Raw genomic sequence first — 19,103 nt, 5'->3', positions numbered from 1 at the left:
GTGTCTGAGCATGGATACATGGAAAACCTGCAGGATTCTGGCCCTCAGGGACAAGAGCTGGACATCCCTGCCTTTGTCCAATTTGGGGACGCAGGCAGCTGGAGCCTATCCCAGCAATCATTGGGCGAGAGGCAGGGTACACCCTGGACAGGTCGCCAGCCAGCCCATCATAGGGCAACCACTGGGAGGTTGGAGGTGGGGGGAAGCTGGAGCACCTGGAGGGAACTTGGGGAGAACATGCAAATTCCCCACAGAAAGGCCACTGAGCTGAGGATCGAACCAGTGACCCTCTTGCTAAGAGGTTGCAGTGCTAACCACTACGCGTTGTGCAGAAGAGAAATGTAAAATCAATAAAAGTATAAAATGTGTGAAAAAGACACTAATACTAATTCTGACTTTCCAAAAGGGATTTTTTTTTTTTGTTAAATAAAAATGCAGAAATAAAAATCAATCTTGATCTATAGAAACACTTTAGGTTGTCACAAAAACAAAATAATACATTTTTACTGCCCTTTTTTTTTTTTATTCAGATCTTTCAAAACAAATATTTGCATTTTTCTTTGTTTTTCCTCATGAAGCAACACACCAAAGGGAAAATTGCTTCAGATTATACATATTAAACCACTTTATGTTTCTACGTTTTTCCTTTTGATTAAACTACTAGTGATCTGAATTCAGCAATAAACCTCTAAGTGAAGAATGACAAGTAAAGAGTAAATAACTACAGTTTAGGTCACTGAAGGTGTTTGACTTTCTGCGTTGGACAGAGGTGAGATTGTGGAAGGACTCATTTAAAAGTTACATTAATCACTGTCTTGCCATACCAAACTGGGATAATCACCTACTACTGCTCTGCTCAAACAGAAACAGCTTAAACCCAGGGGAAATTCTACCGAACACTTTAATTGTTTGAAACCTGTGAAGGGTCTGTTTAATTCAAGATTAATTTATGCGATTTTAAATAACTCTATGTATGATTAATACGCCGAGAAGAAATTAAAAAGGAGTTTGAGGCAATTATAACACAGCACTGGTCATCACCTCATTAGATGAGGGTTGGAGGAAACATGGTGTGTGTGTGTGTGTGTGTGTGTGTGTGTGTGTGTGTGTGTGTGTGTGTGACAGACTGAGAGAAGGTGAAGAGGTATATAGAATAACTAGGTCTTTACAGATTTGCATGCTAATCGCTAGCTCCCACTGGAAACTGGCTGACATTTGGTTGGTGTGCGACTGTGTGTAAAATCTGACCAGCCTAGGTGGTCAGGGAATGTAGAGGAACTCCTCTTAGGAGTCATACCATAAGATGTTCCGTCTTCCTGGAATAATCCACACAGCTAATCCACTTCCAAAAGCCATGTGGGACACAACACCAGGTGTACAGTATATTGTGTAGTTCAACTAAATCATTACAAATCAAAGTTTACAAACCAGATTAACACATCCAGACGATGTGGTTAGTGATTGTAATCAGCCTTGCATATACACTTTTAACTTAAATCAATTATATATGCTTAACAGAAACTGCAAAGCGTCATATTTTTGTTAGACCTTTAAAGTGCATTATTGCAGCCATATTCCCAAAGAACTTACTGTCATCCACCTATGTTTCTGTTTCTTTCATCCAAAGGAAAAAGATATCAGTAATGTGATATCAATTCATAGTCACACAAAGCATGCTCTAATAAAATTCTGATTTATCTGTTAATATCTGAGAAAAATCAGCTATTAGTTTAATTAGTTTCAGGAGTACTGCTAACGTCATTGCATCTGAAATTCATTAAAGATCATATCTGTGCAGGAAATTCAAGTTTATTTAAATTATCTTCCACAGAGAAGCAGAATTCCAACACTATTTTGTCTAAGTCCACAGATCTGCAGTTTTAGAAAATAAACTAGCAAATAACTCAATTTCCCGTTCATTGTTTGTATAATGGGATGGAAAAATTGTTCCAATTAAAATTTCAGATTAAGATACATCTATAATTTGACTCAACAACACATATAGCAGTGCTGTCAACTTGCAAAAGTTAGAAAAAAGGAGATAAAAATAATTACTACATCATTTCCATCTAAACCTCAACAAAAACTTAAATTCAAGGCTGTTTGTTGTAGAGCAAGTGATTAAAACATTGGGGGTTTGTTCTTGTTGAATTAACACAGTCTAAAATTGATTTAGGTGCAATTTTGGCTTTAGCAATGAAGACATGAGCTGCTCCACAGTGTTGTCCCAATATGTGTAAATGGCTTTACACAGATGAAGCCCCAAGGGTGAAATGCGAAAACATTGGGCAGGGAAGGTGCTGACAGAAAAGTTTAGGGAGGAGGACAGCAGTGATTTTTCACAAGTCTTCAAAGAGGCACAGCAATATGTAGGCATGCATGTGAAAATCCTTTTCACACATGTATCCATGTCAGCAATGAGACACAAATTCCTCAGAGACAAAAACTGCTTTCAAAGTTTTAAGAACCATGATAACTACAACTCGTGAAAGGCAGTGCCGACCACCAAAAATAAACAATAACAAGAAATGCATGGATGATTAGATGTTATTTGGTCTGTATTAATGCACAACAGTCAATAAGACACCTTTGTCTCTGATAAAAGAAGAAAATGTATGCTTCAAAAAGCTTATTAAGTTTATAAAAAGATATATGTACGTTAATATTGTGCATTATTTTGTGCCCAAATGTAAAAACAAACCAATCAAAAATTAGATTCTAAGAGTCAAGTTCTGCTTTTTGTCGTTCTTTCTTAAATTAGGCAGACGAAATGTTATGCCCGTATGGGACTTATAAACATGGAAGTCACTTTATTTTAGTTGCTCGTATAACCATGGCACCAACCTCAGACACAAGAGGGGTTTTGTTCTAAGAAAGATTAGATTAATTTCTTTATTTTTCAAGCTGGACCCCAGTTGCTGGGGGGTTGAAACAGAGAGAAGTAACTAAGATAGTCTCTCTAAACCAGCACTAGCATCACTTTGTTTTTCTTGTTTTTTAAACCAAACAGAAAACAACTAGAGTCCTAATAAATGGGCAAATACAGGAAATCACATATATCTTGTGTTTTTTATAAACTGGAATTGGTTGATTTGATCAACTAACTTGATTGCCAGTCAGGTTTTAATTAGTGTGTGTGTGTGTGTGTGTGTGTGTGTGTGTGTGTGTGTGTGTGTGTGTGTGTGTGTGTGTGTGTGTGTGTGTGTGTGGGGATGTGTAATTGTGTAAATCAAAACTAGATTCGGGGAGTCAGACACAAGAGAGGTTTCTTTTGTGAAAGACCGAGGGGCTCATCTGGTGTCTGTGGGGTTGAAAGGGGCTATGAAATCTGTGTGCATGTGCATGTGTGTTCCCCTTTGAATAGACAAGCGGAATAGGAGGGATGCGTTGACAAGGGTGCTAAAAGGCTGTGTGAAGGCTGCTGGCTTGGGAATGAGGGATGGGGTGGGAGGGTGGGAGAAAAGAAGTGTCCATCAAATCAGAAACAAAAAGCTTTAGGATTTCATAATGTTTTTTTCTATATTCTTGAACACCAATACAAACTGTAGTGACAGTTCAATAAATAAATAAATAAATAAATACATTTAAATGTGATGCATAGACTCTAGAGTGGTAAGGAGAAAGAGCTTGCTTAGAACCCAAAGCCAGAAACCTCAGACAGGACAGGTCATCACCAAATACCAGCAGCACAGGTCCTGGGAGAGGGCCAATGGAAAGTATCCTCAACGAGCCAACGTCATCAGCTTATGATGACAGGATAAGGTGTCTACCATAAAAGATGCATTAGGATAAGGAGAGGGTAAAAAACACTTCCCTCAGATGGTTCATTATGCAATTCTTTACAGAAGAAGACCAACGATTTTCACGCAAGTGAGGCTTAGCGCTGTGTAATAAAGCCCCAAATTTCCTTTTTGACTGGAGGCCAAGAATATGATCGTCAACTGTACTGTGATCATACTGAAGTCCCAAATGGTTCAGTGGTATTTGTTTTACCAGTAAACAATATAATTATAAGTCACAGATATAAAATCTGCCAGCAGATATCTTAACTGGACTCAAACAGAGTCGTATTTACCAATCTGCAGCATCCCCCCCTTGTTAAACAGAAGTCAATAAATGTCTTGGAATCGAGGAAAATAGTTGCTGGACATGTATGCATGCTGACAAATTCTTGTCTTATTTAGGACTCAAGCTTGTCATCATCTACAAATAGCTGATTTATTTATTTTTTTTCGCAGTGTGTGGACTGTGTGACTCGATATTAGCCAGTAAAAGGTCTGGTCAGACAATCCAGTCCAGCACCTGGACTTCTTTGTGACAAAGCTGCAACAGCTGATGTGTGTGGTTTAGCTCTGGGTTAATGAAATATGCACTGAAGGTCTTCCATGAAGAAGCCATCATACAAAGGATGATGAATATTCAAAATCTTCATAATTTCATGGTGAGTAACATTATTCTGAAATTGCTCAAGTTTCAGATTAATGTTACAAATGTTACTAACTTTCTCTGAGAGACTCTGCTCCTGTTCTTTTTTATCCCCAGTCATATTTCTCATCTGTGGCCAATTAATTGAATTAGTTTAATCATGTTCTTCCAAACTTTTGTTGCTCCTATCTCTATATTTTTAAATGTTTTTTTTTTCTTCCAAAAATTTAATATGAACCATTATTTTCCTTTTACTAAAAGCTCTCACTGTTATAATAACTGCGGCCTGTTTTCATTTACATAGGCCACAAGGTACCAACCTTTTTGGAATTGCTATTGTCTAAACCTAATAAAGAGCTGTTGCTTTTATTGTTTGCTTTTGCTGGGCACAATAGTAGAAATGAACTAATGGAAATAGAAATATCAAAAACATTAGCAAAGAACCAGTGAAGGTAGTTTAAAAAATCCTGAATCTGCAGGACTGCAATCAGACTGTATTATATTAAAGAACATTTAAAAGGGTAAAATACGAGTAACAATAATAACAATAAACAATAATGTCAATAAAAGCTGATACCAGTTATTCCAGAAACCACATGATGAAACCTGATTAGAACTACTATATGGGTGTGTACTGTTACAAAGCAGCATTATTTGCTCTGTGTCTATACCACTGTGCAATTTCCCAGATTACTTTCCATGGATAACGTGAAAGCAAATGGTGGCAGATTCTCTGTAACAGTGGAGGAGGTGCAAAGGGGGACCAATAGCAAGGTGCATTAACATACAGATAGAATAGGTAAAGAGTTTTAATGTACTCAGGAGGCTGCAGGAATGGAGAGGTAGAATGAGAGATGGGGAGGATGGAGGCAATGAAGAGAAAGACAATCATCAGGTTGGTGCCACGAATGCAGGCATCCATGACCTTATATCTCTGTTCATCATGTAGAGAAAGAAATGAAAGGCCTACAGGATGAAAAAAATGTGCAAAGTAAAGACAAGCAAGATGGAGAGATAGAGGGAGTCAAAAATAGAAAGAATAGTGAAAATTTGAAAGAACAATGAATATGAAAGAATTGGGGCATTGTAAAAAATCTGGAGAGTTGGTGGAAAAAAAAAAAAGGTTGACGAAAACAGAAACAAACTCTCCACTGTCAACCTGCTTTGACCTGACTCAAAGCATCGGTAAACTTGAATGTAAAGAAAAAGAAAGAAAAATAATTGAAAAAGCAACATATGTCAGGATATCACTACTGTTCTCAAGCGGGTTTTCTGTCATAAAAAAAAGAATAAAAATTATTTGAGGAAAATGGGAGCTTGATTTTTGTAAAAAAAAATAAGTTTCATAACTTATAAAAATTGGTCTGTTTGTTGCTTAAGGAGAGTCAATTGGAAGACAAGTTGTTTGGAAACACTACACAGTCACTGCAGACATGGTTTGGGTTCCCAATTCATTCTTTATTAATGTCTTAGGTGAGCCCTCCATCACATAGTACATTAAACTTGTTCCATATTTTATGTCAGGTTTGCAATAAACAGGTTTTTTTTTTCTATTCATTCATTTATTTATTCATTATCTGAAACCACTCAATCCGATTTAGGGTCGTGGGCGAGCTGGAGCCCATCCCAGCAGCCTTCAGGCGAGAGGCAGGGTGCACCCTGGACAGGTCGCCAGTCCATCACAGGGCTAACACAGACAACCATTCACACTCACTCCTATGGGCATTTTAAAGTGACCAATTGCCCTAACATGGATGTCTTTGGATTTTTTTTTTTTTTTTTTTTTTTTAAGTCTTTTGATATTTTCTTTTATTAGTACCATTTTTAACATATCCTAAATGTTACATTTTAAGGTAAAAAAAAAAAAAAAAAAAAAAAATCAGTTCTGCTCTCTTCTTTGTAAAGACAAATCTTGTTAGATTTACTGTTGACCATTTACAACCAGACCCAGGAAAAAAATGGTAAGAAAAATCCAATCCAATTTTTCTATGAGGTCTTTATTTGGACCATTAATAAAATGTAACAAAAAACTATCCATTTTTTGGGGAGGATATTTACCATTTATTACTATGTGATATGTCAAAAAGATTATAGAGGAATTTTCTGCCCCCAATAGAATTTTCTTTCTATTAGGGGGCAGAAGACCAGTTTTAGATTGTGTTCAGCAGGATACTGAGCAAAGCTTTTACTAAAAATGATGCAAAATGTCTCAGAGACTGTAGGTATCAAATTTGATATGTCTGGATTTATAGAATTGATAACAAAAATATGTTTTATATTGACTACATTTCCCTTTCAGACAGCAAAACTACAAAGCTAAAATACTCAAAATCCAGACTTTAATGTGCTCTGTTAAAAAATCCTGACCTTATGCATGTTAACAGATTCTAAGATGACTCATTTATAATGCGATGATGCAAATTGGATAACAATACTAGCGGCCGAACATTATCTTAAAAGTTGTTTGTGTTCTTCCAACCAGCAGCTGAGTTTGTTCCAAGAGTTTTATTTTTATCCCTTTAATTAAAAGCAGCAGTTCAGTAAAGACAGCCTGTTTAATTTAAAAGTTTAATCAGCTTGCAAGAAAGCACTGACATGTGTCTGTTTAAGGAGGATGCCACACAGCAAACCTCAGCTCAGAACAATTTAACACCAATAAGCAGCACTGGATAAACTGGTTTACAAAATGCCCCGAATCAAGTAGGTTAATAACTTTGGGGATAACTTGCCAATTCAGCTGGAGAGGTCTATCAATTAGGCTACAGATATGTGATGTAACCCTTGTTCCTTGAAGTATTTTATATGGAGGATGTGTTCCAATTAAGATGAATGTTTTAATCTAAATTAGAAAAAAAAGACAATCTTCTACTTTTTATGTTGACCTGAAATCCCTGTTCAACCAACATCTTCCTTTACTCCTCTTTTCTAGTGTGAGACTGAGAACATATAATCTGTTAGCAGCTCTGCATTAACACCCACCAGCTGTCCGTCCCCAAAAACACTCACCTTCAGCACGCATCTCTCTGTGGAATAAAATGTTGCTGTCCTTGGTTCTAACACAGAATCCTGAGTGTGTTGCAACTCTTAAAAGCAAGTCTGTGTAAACAGCTGATCTTGTGTGCTAATGCTAGATGTGAGAAAATGCTCAGGTCCACACTGGGACGGAGGCACATGCTGCGCTTGTGTAACTGTCAGACATAACAGATAAGAGTTGAAGCTTGAAATCACTTCTCTTATTTATAAAACCATCTCGCCAGAGCCAGGAAGCAGAAAATTTGACTTTGGCATTTGAAAGTTATTCAACTCACTGTTACTTGAAGTTTACTATCATAATATCAGCCAGCAAGCCTTGAGGCCTTTACACACCTGCTCCAAATATTTCGCCTGAATACTTTGCATGGTGATATTTTTTAATCAAGTCAATATGACATCAATGGCAACGTTCACATCGGTGACAAAATTCCATCCAGGGATTTTGCGAGTTTTATTTTTTTGGAACTGAGGTCGACTTTTCTTAATATAATCGACCAATCAGAGAAGGCCTGTAGATTGATAGATTGGCGGTTGTGAGCTACGCAGTCTCACTTTGTTGCAGCTGTTTCATTCAAACTTTGTATCATCATGGCCAAGTGTCTTTATTATTTCTTCCCTGCTTCTTCAAGCAAGCAGCCAGCTGCTAAAGCAGATACTTGAACTGTCCCACGGAAGTCCTAAAGTCCTTCCTGAAACAGCCGTGGTTCAGCTTCAACTCCTCATTTAAACAATAAAACTCCCCAAGTTCTCTATCTATAATTAGATGTACCCATTGCGCTCTTTTTGTCTTTTCTTTTGCAGCACCTGCACACCATTGTTGTGGCTTGATGTGGAATCCAACTTGCCCATCGCAGTTTGTCTTAGAATTTCTATAATTTATTTATTATTTCAAGTCGTACTTAGTGTGCAAAGACAAAAACGCTGATATTCACCTCCAAATTATTTGCAATTTTTTGTTGTTTATTTGCATTGGTCCTGGTGTGTAGGTGCCTTTACTGTATACCCTGTGAAGATTATACAAAAGACACAACAGGCCTACTCATATGGATACAGATGTGTCATATAAACCTAAGTTTAATTTTTTTAAATGAGATCTTGAATCCATTTAAGTTAACACAAAAGTTCAGCTTTAGCTCATTACCAAGTGGAGACTGTGTGCAGTTCTTATCTATTACAAAGATAAATAAATTTAGTAATATTTCTTGTTTTCAGTGTTGCTTTAACTACACAATTCATTCATTCACAACACCACCAGCAACAACAATTTTTGGACAATGCAAGTCATTTTCAAATCTTTTCAAAATACTTACATTTTCTTTCAGTTTACCGTAGTCAGACATTTTTATTCAACGGGATGAAAAACGTGAAAAACGTGAAACGTGACAATAGAAGTTGGAACTTGATCAAAGCTACTTTTGAAAGGTTGTATGAAAAATATTCTGCAATGCTTAGAATATGTTGCAATCAATTCTGAGACATATCAAATTATTTACATCTACTGAATTGGAAGAAATAATGATGATAATAGTAACAATAATAATACCAACAAAACAATACAACACTGAATCTAAGCTTTCAAAAGAGAAATAACCTTAAAACTTAACTTTCAGGATTTAAGAACTAGTAAGAATGAAGCTGAAATAATAGGTTGTTTTTGTTACAAGCACAAAAGGCGCACTTGGACACACACACACACACACACACACACACACACACACACACACACACACACACACACTATCGTAATGGATTTATTATTCTGATTTCCTTTGTTAGTTAGAAAAAAAACCACAAGGTTATGAAGTTTAATTTTGTAAACCAGAATGATTAGACTCTTCTACAGCTAGGTAAGGTTCATTTGGGTTGGTTCCAAAGCAGTGAATTGAATGAATTACTCTTTAAGAGGGTCTCAATCCTTCTTCAAGGTTACTAGCAGACATCTCTGTGACACTTTCATTGGTAGCAAAAAGTTCATTACTGTTGTTTCCATACAGCAATGACAGCTTAGAGGGTCCTTGACCCAAAACACCTCAATCACTGCAGGAAATACAACTCCATATTCCAAAAGAGACAGATAATAAAATAATGTTTAACTGAAAACTTTTAAAACTTCTTTTTAAAATGAGTGAATAAGAAAGTCACCTGTATGCATTTATTCAAAATATATATTTTGTGAGCCTTGAAATTGGGAGGCTTGGTTTAACTTACCATGAGGTTATTCGGCGCAGGTCTCTCCTTTGGGTTCCGGCGCATACTGGGAAAAAAAAACAACCCAAAAAGTAAAAATTAATGTACAAGTAGTGTGTATACAACAGTTTCAGGTACTTTCGTAAAGAAATTTTTCAAGGGAATGCCTTTAAATATTAAGGGAGTACAGACGGATTCTTGATAGAAACAGAAAAAGGATGAATTTTCTAATCGTACACTTAATTTAGTCAAGATAATTAAGACATTTTATATGTGGGCATATAAATATGGACACACATTCTTTTATCAGAACCACCAACATGGGTGATTGTGTACAGTTTGCTGTGACACTGGTAGATATTTCCCAGTAAAAAGACCATGACCATCTCAGAGAAGTCCGAAATGAGAGTACTAACTCTGCACACCAATGGCAGGGCAGAGCACCTGTGCCTCAGTCAGTCCTAAGAGAGAAGTGCCCTGTTTGAGTAAACACAGCAGCCAAGGGGGGAAAAACAACAGCTGGCATGGCCTACTAGTGAGAGCTGAGCTCACACATACACGCAATGGTTCAATGTGGTTTGTACATGTTTGCTTAACTGTAAAGGTTACAAGTGGCTAATAAATCAAAGGGAAAAGGAGAGTAAACAGTGTATTTGTCCTGATGCATTAGACAAACCAATCAGCCTTTGCAAAAAAGAGAAGAGCTTTTTGTCCAGTACCAGCAGTACCAGAGTACCATAGTTAAAGCTTAAACAACCACAATGCATTAACGTGCACTTGCACATGCACTTTAATCCCATTGTACCTTGATTCACATACAAGAATTATGTTAATCTTGTCCGTCATGCCAAATGCAGCTTGTGGTTTTTTGCAGTGTTTTTGTAGGGTAAAAGATATGTGTGTTTGTGCCAAACACATAAAACCAGTAGAAGCTAAAAGTCAGAGAGGTGCAACACAGTCATAAGCTGTCTTTCTGAAGAAAAAAAACAACATTTAAAACATGTAAATGTGCCTTACTCACCACTGTGTAATAAAGTGAACAAACTTCTCGCTGAACTGTCCAACAGGAAGCACTGGCGGGTCCTGTGAAGGGAAATAAAATTTTTGTCATTTGGGATGATGATAACTGGTTGACAAAAACGTGTTTCTTAAGCTGTAAATAACATAATATGACTTAATTGTGAAAAAAAACACCTGTAATATTGTTTAATTTTGTATTTTTCATTTCTTTGAAAATTTCTCACCTTTTCTTTCCCTTCAAACAGTGTTTATAAGTATACACAAGTTGAGAAGATAGAAAAAAATTCAATAATAATGAGATGGGCTGTGGCTCAGGGGTTGTAGACTGATGTGAATCCGAGTTTCCCTGGATTCACATCAGACTTAATTAGCAGACTTATGCAGAGCTTGACAAGTTCTGCCAATTGACCATTGATTTGAGTCAGGTGTGTTGTAGCATTCTCACCAAAGGTGGCGCTGCACTAGTATTTAGTAAAAGAGAGGACAAGACCCATGTGACGAAGAAAACTTGAGTTTAACGTAGAGCACGAAATTGCTATCGCTGTTTCGGGCTTTTATTTTGTCTCATGCAAGTAAAATGCAGAAATACATCACAACAATGACCGCAGTATGAACAACAGACAAGACAGAAGACTCCTAATGCAATTGCTATGCATTCACCCACAAAGTAATGATATTTCAAATGGAGGAAGGTACTTTTTTTTTGTAGTCCACTTCCTGTATTTGGTCTGCTTGAAACGAGCCGAGACCTGCGTTTGTAGGCAGACTGCTTCTTTGGTCCAAATCAGAATTTGTTTGGCGCATTAACAGCTCCACAAACAAAGCGGACTTTCCGAGCAAACGTCAAGGATTTGAATCAAAAAGGCTGATTTGAATCTGCCCTAGATGAAGTTACGTTTCCAACTGTTTTAAAAAGTAATGGAATCTACGAAGGGTACATCGGACCGAATCCAAATGTTTATCCATCTACCCCTGACATCAATCTCTACAGCAGTAAGTGTAAAACCTCTGAAGCCACACTATTCCATATGTACAAGTCCATGAGTCACCAACTCCGGTCCTCGAGAGCAACCATCCTGTAGGTTTTAGTGTTATCTTGACACAACACACTTGATTCAAATGAAAAGGTTCTTCAACAGCTTGTTGTCATCTTCTGCACCTGCCTGGTGATGAGCCATTGATTTGGGTCAGGTGTATTGCACTGGAAAAACACTAAAACCTGCAAGATGGATTCATTAAGTCATTATTGAGTCAACTAAAATGTAACATCTATAACAAAACTTTTATTTAGTTTTTAAACATTTTTTTTAGGAAGTTAATGGCTGCATGTGTTCCCAGTAATGAATATTTGCAAGCAAGAAATCCATCTATAAAGACTGAAAAATAAAAGTAGAACTGTGAAATGGGTGAATAAGAAGCACTTTGTGAGGCTCTTTGTAAACTCTAAACTGACTAAAAGGTGTGAAATAAGTGGCGACATTTATTTAATCATTTAAATACTTAAACATGAAACAAGATACAGAAACTGGTGCAGCAAAATCTGTTGCAATGCAAGCTAGGCCATTCAGATCAAGGCTACATTTCTCCATGGAGTCATTCATGCATTAGATTTCATCTAAAATGATATTTCTGTGTGCTCCCTTATTGGATAATAGAATAAAGAAAAAAAATGAATTTATTTTTACAATGTTTCTGATCATAAAGATTAAAGTTGTTAAGCATTAAAGAACCATGGACTTAATGTGCAGTTTTTACCTTGATTCTGCTCTTTGCTTTATTACTGAACTGAATAATTTAAAATGAACGTAAATCTTTGTCTTTGAGGCACAAATCATGTTTAGGTTTTATCATTTGTAATAACACAACACAGCTATCACTAAAATGGTGAGAAGGGGGGTGGGGGGTCTGTTTAAATTTTCTTTTTGCATATCTTTTTTCTTAAAGTGAGAAAGAAACAACACTGACAAGCAGTGACATACTACTATTGTGAGTTTTTTTTCTTAATAAGGGACCTGAAATAAATGTTTCTCATAATGTTTTAAGATATTTCCCACTCGTATAAAAAGTCTTGATATTTTTCCTTATTTAAGGAAATCTTAGCAAATGCAAATATCTTACAGTATGGACAGATATTTTCACACAATTATAGTAAAAAATAAAAGAGTAAATATGCATCAAGTGGTATGCATAATATCACACAACTGACTAAGCTACACAGCAATATCACCAAGCCTGGACCCACAAGCAGGTATTTATTCAAAGGCCTGGAATTAGACTTCTTTAAAACTGAAGCCCTGCTGCGCCAGTAAAAACACCCCTTGGCAGTGTTCGCCATTCCTTAATGCTCTGATCGGCAGGCTCCCGCAAAGCATGATGCATGAACCCATTTAGATTAACAAAGGAATGGGTTCTTTCTAATCTCACTGCACTTCAGAGTCCTGACACTGCTTGGATGAGCAATATATCATAGCGCATACACAAACCTGCATCTACAAACAAATGCCCTTGAGCACTGCACACTACAGGCCGCAGTATAACCCCTCTGTTCAGAGGGAGTGAACAAAATAATTTGCAACTACTGTAGTATGATGTGCACGCACACGTATAATGAACAATTAGACCCACAGTATTTACAAAGTGGTGACTACCCAATTCATTTATGCACTATGTAGGTTATATCTGACAGTCAGCCTGATTTTCCCCACATTTCTACAAGCACCTTTATGCATCTTTTTGCAGAACCCAACACCAACACATACATTATGCATATATTCATGTTTCCAGCTGAGTGCAAAACTGCTGTAGCTTTGATGTGGCAGCAGGCGATTGCACAAAAGACAAGCAGGCTGATGAAAGTGACTAGTCTGTTTAAATTATTCCTCTGGTTGTCAGTGTGCTCCACTATGAGACAGCACACACACTATGAGGGTACAACGGTACAAGTAAATATACATGTCATTGCCATGAAGCTATTATTAGGTAAAATTAGATCAGTAATTACAGGCTTGAGAATAAAGTGGGAGTTCTTTATTAGACGAGCCTCTTGCTCTTCAACAAATAGAGGAGAAAGGTACATTAATGAGAGAGGACAGCAGACAGATGGTAGGAGCAACTTCAGAGAATTTCTAATTTAAGACCTTGGCTGAACGGGGCAAGCTTGATTCTTAGGCATGCACCAATACCAACCAATAACCTAAATGAAATGAAGGTAAATTAAGTCAAACCAAACGTACACGCTGTCCCAATTAAGAAGAAGTATTGTCAATATAACTTAGAGTTTCACATGTTCACAAACAGCTATTTGCCATGTGAAGATTTATTATTTTGATAATAATCTTTAAAGACACTGGAATGACTCCTTCTGTGAGTTGCAATCTCAACTGGTGTGTTCTGTGTTGTGGCAGCTGGTTTGGCCTCACAAACATGCGAGTGTCTGTGAGGTATAGACTGGAGTCTCAATAAACTCTGTCTACTGGATCCAACTTTATCCAACTGGCTAAAAACATCCAACAGAGAATGAGATCAAACAAGATTTTATCTTATAATCTTTGCTTTGCGTTTGCTAATGAGCAAAATCAATTAGCTGCCTGAAGGGCTACACGTCTGGATTGGTTTTAGCTTTCATACGGCTTATTTTGGATCTGGTTCCTGTACACTATTGTGGCATTTAGGTTTTTTATATGCTAATAAAAAGGCAAGCATTAAATGATTATGCTGCTGAAGGGATTTTCTAAGTTAAAATCATCCAAATTATTAAGTTTATCAATAGAAAAAAATGCAAAACAATATATGGCATTCATCAGGTCTGAATGGGGAAAATAAATTAATTTTGTTCCTTATCTAAATGAAAAAAGAAAGATTTCTATTTTGTGTATAGCTTTGCTGAATGAAGTCTTAGACGTCTCAACTCCTCTGACAAGATATGGGTTAAATTCATAACTGTGTGCCACAAAATGTCAAATATTACATTAAAGTTCTGTATTATGAGCCTGCCTGCCACAGTGAATACATTTTGTATTTATGTTTGACTGAAAGAGAAACAAATAAAAAAAGGACAGACACATACATCTAGCTACAACATTAATGATCCAATCAGAGCAGCATATTACTGAGTCAGCCATTAAACAACTAAGATCCCCAGGGGAAAAGTTAGACAAAAACACCAAACGATCCAAAGCAAAAGATGCAAAATCATGTTGATTACATCTACAAAATCTAACAGTGTTTGCTAAATTCTGGCAGGTCAAATGTATTTTATGACATCTGCGATCATATTCAGGTCAGGTGTGACTACTGCATATATATTTTTTTCTTAACGGTAAATATGAGGGTCTTGTATAAGTTGCACTGTAACTAACACCTTAATCCAGATTTTTCTGTGAATATTTTATTTTACAATTTACTAATGCACTTGCTCCCAATAGTTAAGTCCTCAACCTTTACATTCTCTCCGAGTGACTTCATCTTTCCAGAAAGAGCTTATCTTCTTGTCTCTTCCTCGAAAACACTGAATTAGCTGGGACAGTAAGGCGCTGCTGCCTCACCAGGGACAACACAAGTGTTCTCTTTCCTCGAGGGGAGACGGCAAAGGGCACAAGAAAAATAGTTTGAGTGATGGGTACGTCTAGCTGACTAATGAACAGTTCAGCCTGGGTCAATCCATTACAACCAAAAGCATTTAATTATTAATTACGGTCAATCTATAGGCAGTTAAGGACAAGTGACACTGTATATTTAATGTGCGATATAGCTGATGATGGGGGGGCACTGTGTGACTGTTGTGGAGGGCTTCTGGCTATTAGTGAATGTCAGTAAAGAATTTGAGGGGGCGGGTGGGGTGTGCAGATTGCTGGTTATTGTGAAAATGGAGCCAATGTGAGTTCAGATATTTTTGTGCACAACAGCATGGAAGTAAAGTCAGAAAAAAACAAGTACTCAGGTGGGTTCACTCAGTCTTGTTTAAGAAGTGTTTCATCTGATAAACTATGGGCACAGAGAAAGAAGAACAGGAACACAACAGGTTTTTAAGAACGCAATATCTTATTTTTATAACTTCATGATTTTTAACACATTTTTTATTTTTGTCATACAATTTCATAACTTTGACTTGTCCTTTTTAAGATGGCAACATAAAGACTATGGCTTCCAGGATGTACTTTTATTTGTCGTTTTATTCTTGAGTTTGTGTGTAGATTTAATACTTTCTATTTCTGGAGAAAAAAAGACAATAAGGCAAATAATCCTGCTTTAAAACAATTTTGGGCGCTCTAAAATGATCTCTTTATTATACAGCATTCAGAGATGCGTCTTTTATGGGTGTCACTCATGACAGGACCAACCTCTCCAGTAATGTGCATGTGCATATGTGTGTTGCCTGAGGCAGTTGCATAGGGTGAAGGGTTGAGTGAATGGGGAGCAAAGCCGCCTGAGTGGTTTGCTTCATTAGGAAACAAAATATAAGCTTTCCGGGCCATTAGGACTGACTTTAGATGCAAAAGCACATAAGACGACGACTCACCTCATCAACGATGCATTGCAGTAACTGGAGAGGCTGAAGAGGAGAGACAGAGGGAGATGACAGGGAAAAAATATTATCCTACATGGAATTTCTTGGCAATTGTGGAATTCAATAGTGTGAGAAAAAAAAAATACCTAGATTAATCAAATGCAGCGAACTAAAGCAAAGTCAGCCTTCAGCCTCTAAATGTTATTATTTCATAATGGCACCTAATGTAATATCAGCAAATTAAGCATGATCTAATATTTTTTTGAATAAATCTAATCTAGTGCGTTTTCAAATGAGAGAGTCAACCAGCAGTAACAGAAGACTATATACAGAGGAGGAGACTTCTGCCTTCCATTCCTCTCTTTCTACTGCAATAAACTTACCATTAAAGAGCCTTGGTTTTTCTGAATCTGTAGGGCAAGACAGAGAAATGGAGATGAGGCAATATGTAATTAGCGTGTCATAATCAAGACGATGCACTTGGACACATTATGATCACTAGGAGAAAATTATTGCTTTCCTGTTGGCAATTTGTGAGTATGTACTAACATCATTTACATAATGAAAACACACAAATGTTAATGGTCTCGCTCTCATTTGTGTAGAATAGGGATAAAAGAACCACTAATGCTAATTTTCAGAGCAGTACTTTATTCCTGCCCTCCAGGTTATCTAGATGTGCTGGGATGTAGGGTGACTGTTTTACAGTTACTGGAGCTTTAGAGGAGATTTGCAATGAGCGCGCTCAATGCAACTGTAAAACTGTAAAACCAGCCACAACATGGGGACACTGAGGTAAAAGCCATCATTTGTACCAGGAAGAAAAGTGAAAGTCTTTAGAGAGGGCGAAAGAATAAACCCAAAAAGGAAGAAAAACACTTGATTTGACGTGCTACTATGATCACAATCAAATATAAGAACATTATGTTCTTAAAAAAAAAGTAGATGAGGAACTTTTCAAGTTAACATTTAAACAGAACTTTGACTTAAAATGACATTGCAGTGCTACATGAAGCATTTATAACTTCATCACACAGACTAAATGATACAAAGCTTAAAACCTAAGCTCAGCTAAATATATTGCTCATTTTTCCAGGTCTTTTGACAGAGCATTAGAGCACTTATTGATTCACTCAATTAAATACAGGTTTTCACAGTCTGTAAATACCAAGAGACTCCTAAACTGCCTCCATATCCAGTTTTGCCTGATTCAGACACATTAAAAGCAACTATGGAAAACTAATTTGTTCTGAAATAATTGCGAGAACAAAATTGCATGCTGCTCCAGGGGGTTGTATTGGATTGTGGGAGGCTAACTTATTCAAACATAATTGGAGACTTATTCTACATATACTGAGTAGCTTGACCACATATTCAAATGGTTTTAATATCTTTCAGTGCTAACTTAATCTAATACTTGTGTAATGATTAATTAGTTTGCAAATGATCATCTGCATGTTCATCCTGAAGGTAAATATTCCTTTGTGATGATTAAAATGATTAAAAAGATTTCTTAACGCATTTCTTTAAATTTGTTTTTGGTTTTTCATGACTGATCTGAGAAAGACATGCTCTACAGAAGAGACTGTATTTATTTGTGCGTGTGTGTGTGTGCGTGTATGTGTCAGTAAAATGATGAATGCGGATATGTAGAGCATCAGCTTCTTGTATCTGCAGAGCCTCTGAAGTTCTTAAGTTTTTCATCACTTAAAAATATCACACAGAGCTCAGCATGAAAACAGAAGTCGCGTCACTTCTTAGATGTCAAATGATTTTTATTCCTTTTGAAGCTAAATCAATGAACATGATAGGATGTTTTGGTTTTTTTCTCTACTTTAGGATTTCAAAGAAATTTCTTTAAAGATTTGTACCTGTAAAACAAAAGTCTCTCTTTTAATCAGCATATTTTGGTAACTGGTAAGAAGGAAACCCAAGCAGTGTTAATGTGGAGGTCAGGATCATCGACAAATATAATCTCAGGACTTGCTTCTCTGAAATGAAAGTCTGTCAAAAATCATACAACTTCAGCGAATGGCTGATCTCCTTTAGACAAATCTAGAGAGTGACAAAATGAATGTAAGGGTCTTTCCATTATTTGTATTGTATTGTAAGTGATCTCATATTTAAAAGTACCTCCTTTTTATTAATTAATTTTGTAACCGCTTACTCCATTTAAGGGTTGCGGAGAGCTGGAGCCTATCCCAGCAATCATAGGACGAGAGGCAGGGTAAACACTGGACAGATCACCAGTCCATCACAGAGAAACAACCATTCATGCGCGCGCACACACACACACACACACACACACACACACACACACACACACACACACACACACACACACACACACACACACACACACACACACACACACACACACACACACACACACACACACACACCCCCCTCGGGACAATTTAGAGTAACAAATTAACCTAACATGAATGTCTTTGGAGTATCCAGGGAGAACCTACAGGCTCGAACCAGCAACCTCATTGCTGTGAGGCCACAGTACTAACCACTACATCACCGTGCATGCCAGTACCGCCTTATGGATGGAAATGAAATAGTGTCTCCTTCTTACAGGTTGATCACCTTTAATTTGAGAATTTAGCATTGTTCTTAGTGTGCTGAGAAATTACAGCAAAAATTATTTACAACAAACTAACAATAAACAGACACACATTAGAGGAAAAAAAAAGTCTACGTCATTAGAGCGAGGAGGGAGGGAAGCACAAAATGAGAGAACTCATGGAAAGCATCTCTTCTCATTGACAGATGCAGTGATGTGTGATGAAGTTCCCGAAACAGATGCAAAAAGCAACTGACGTGTTTCATCCAGACATTCACTCAAATAAGAGAAAAATGACAAAATGGAGAGAAATAAAAGCAACCACGAAGCAAAGCAAAAAGACAACAAATCAATCAGAGA

At 37.0% G+C, this 19,103-nt stretch overlaps 1 protein-coding gene across 1 annotated transcript in view; it reads right to left on the bottom strand.

Annotated features, from left to right (window-relative positions):
- map2k5 (mitogen-activated protein kinase kinase 5) overlaps nt 1-19,103 on the bottom strand; it is a 59,368-nt gene that overhangs the window by 7,251 nt on the left and 33,014 nt on the right. The window contains exons 18-21 of the mRNA XM_079246377.1: nt 16,555-16,581; nt 16,184-16,216; nt 10,667-10,728; nt 9,667-9,712 (exon numbers count right to left, since the gene is read on the bottom strand). Coding sequence (XP_079102503.1) covers nt 9,667-9,712; nt 10,667-10,728; nt 16,184-16,216; nt 16,555-16,581 — 168 coding nt within the window. The remainder of the gene's footprint in view (nt 1-9,666; nt 9,713-10,666; nt 10,729-16,183; nt 16,217-16,554; nt 16,582-19,103) is intronic.

Source organism: Telmatherina bonti (assembly GCF_933228915.1).
Source record: "Telmatherina bonti genome assembly, chromosome: 1".
Taxonomy (NCBI): Eukaryota; Metazoa; Chordata; class Actinopteri; order Atheriniformes; family Telmatherinidae; genus Telmatherina; species Telmatherina bonti.
The sequence above is the reverse complement of the archived record's forward strand: the minus strand, read 5'-3'. Positions and strand labels throughout refer to the sequence as shown.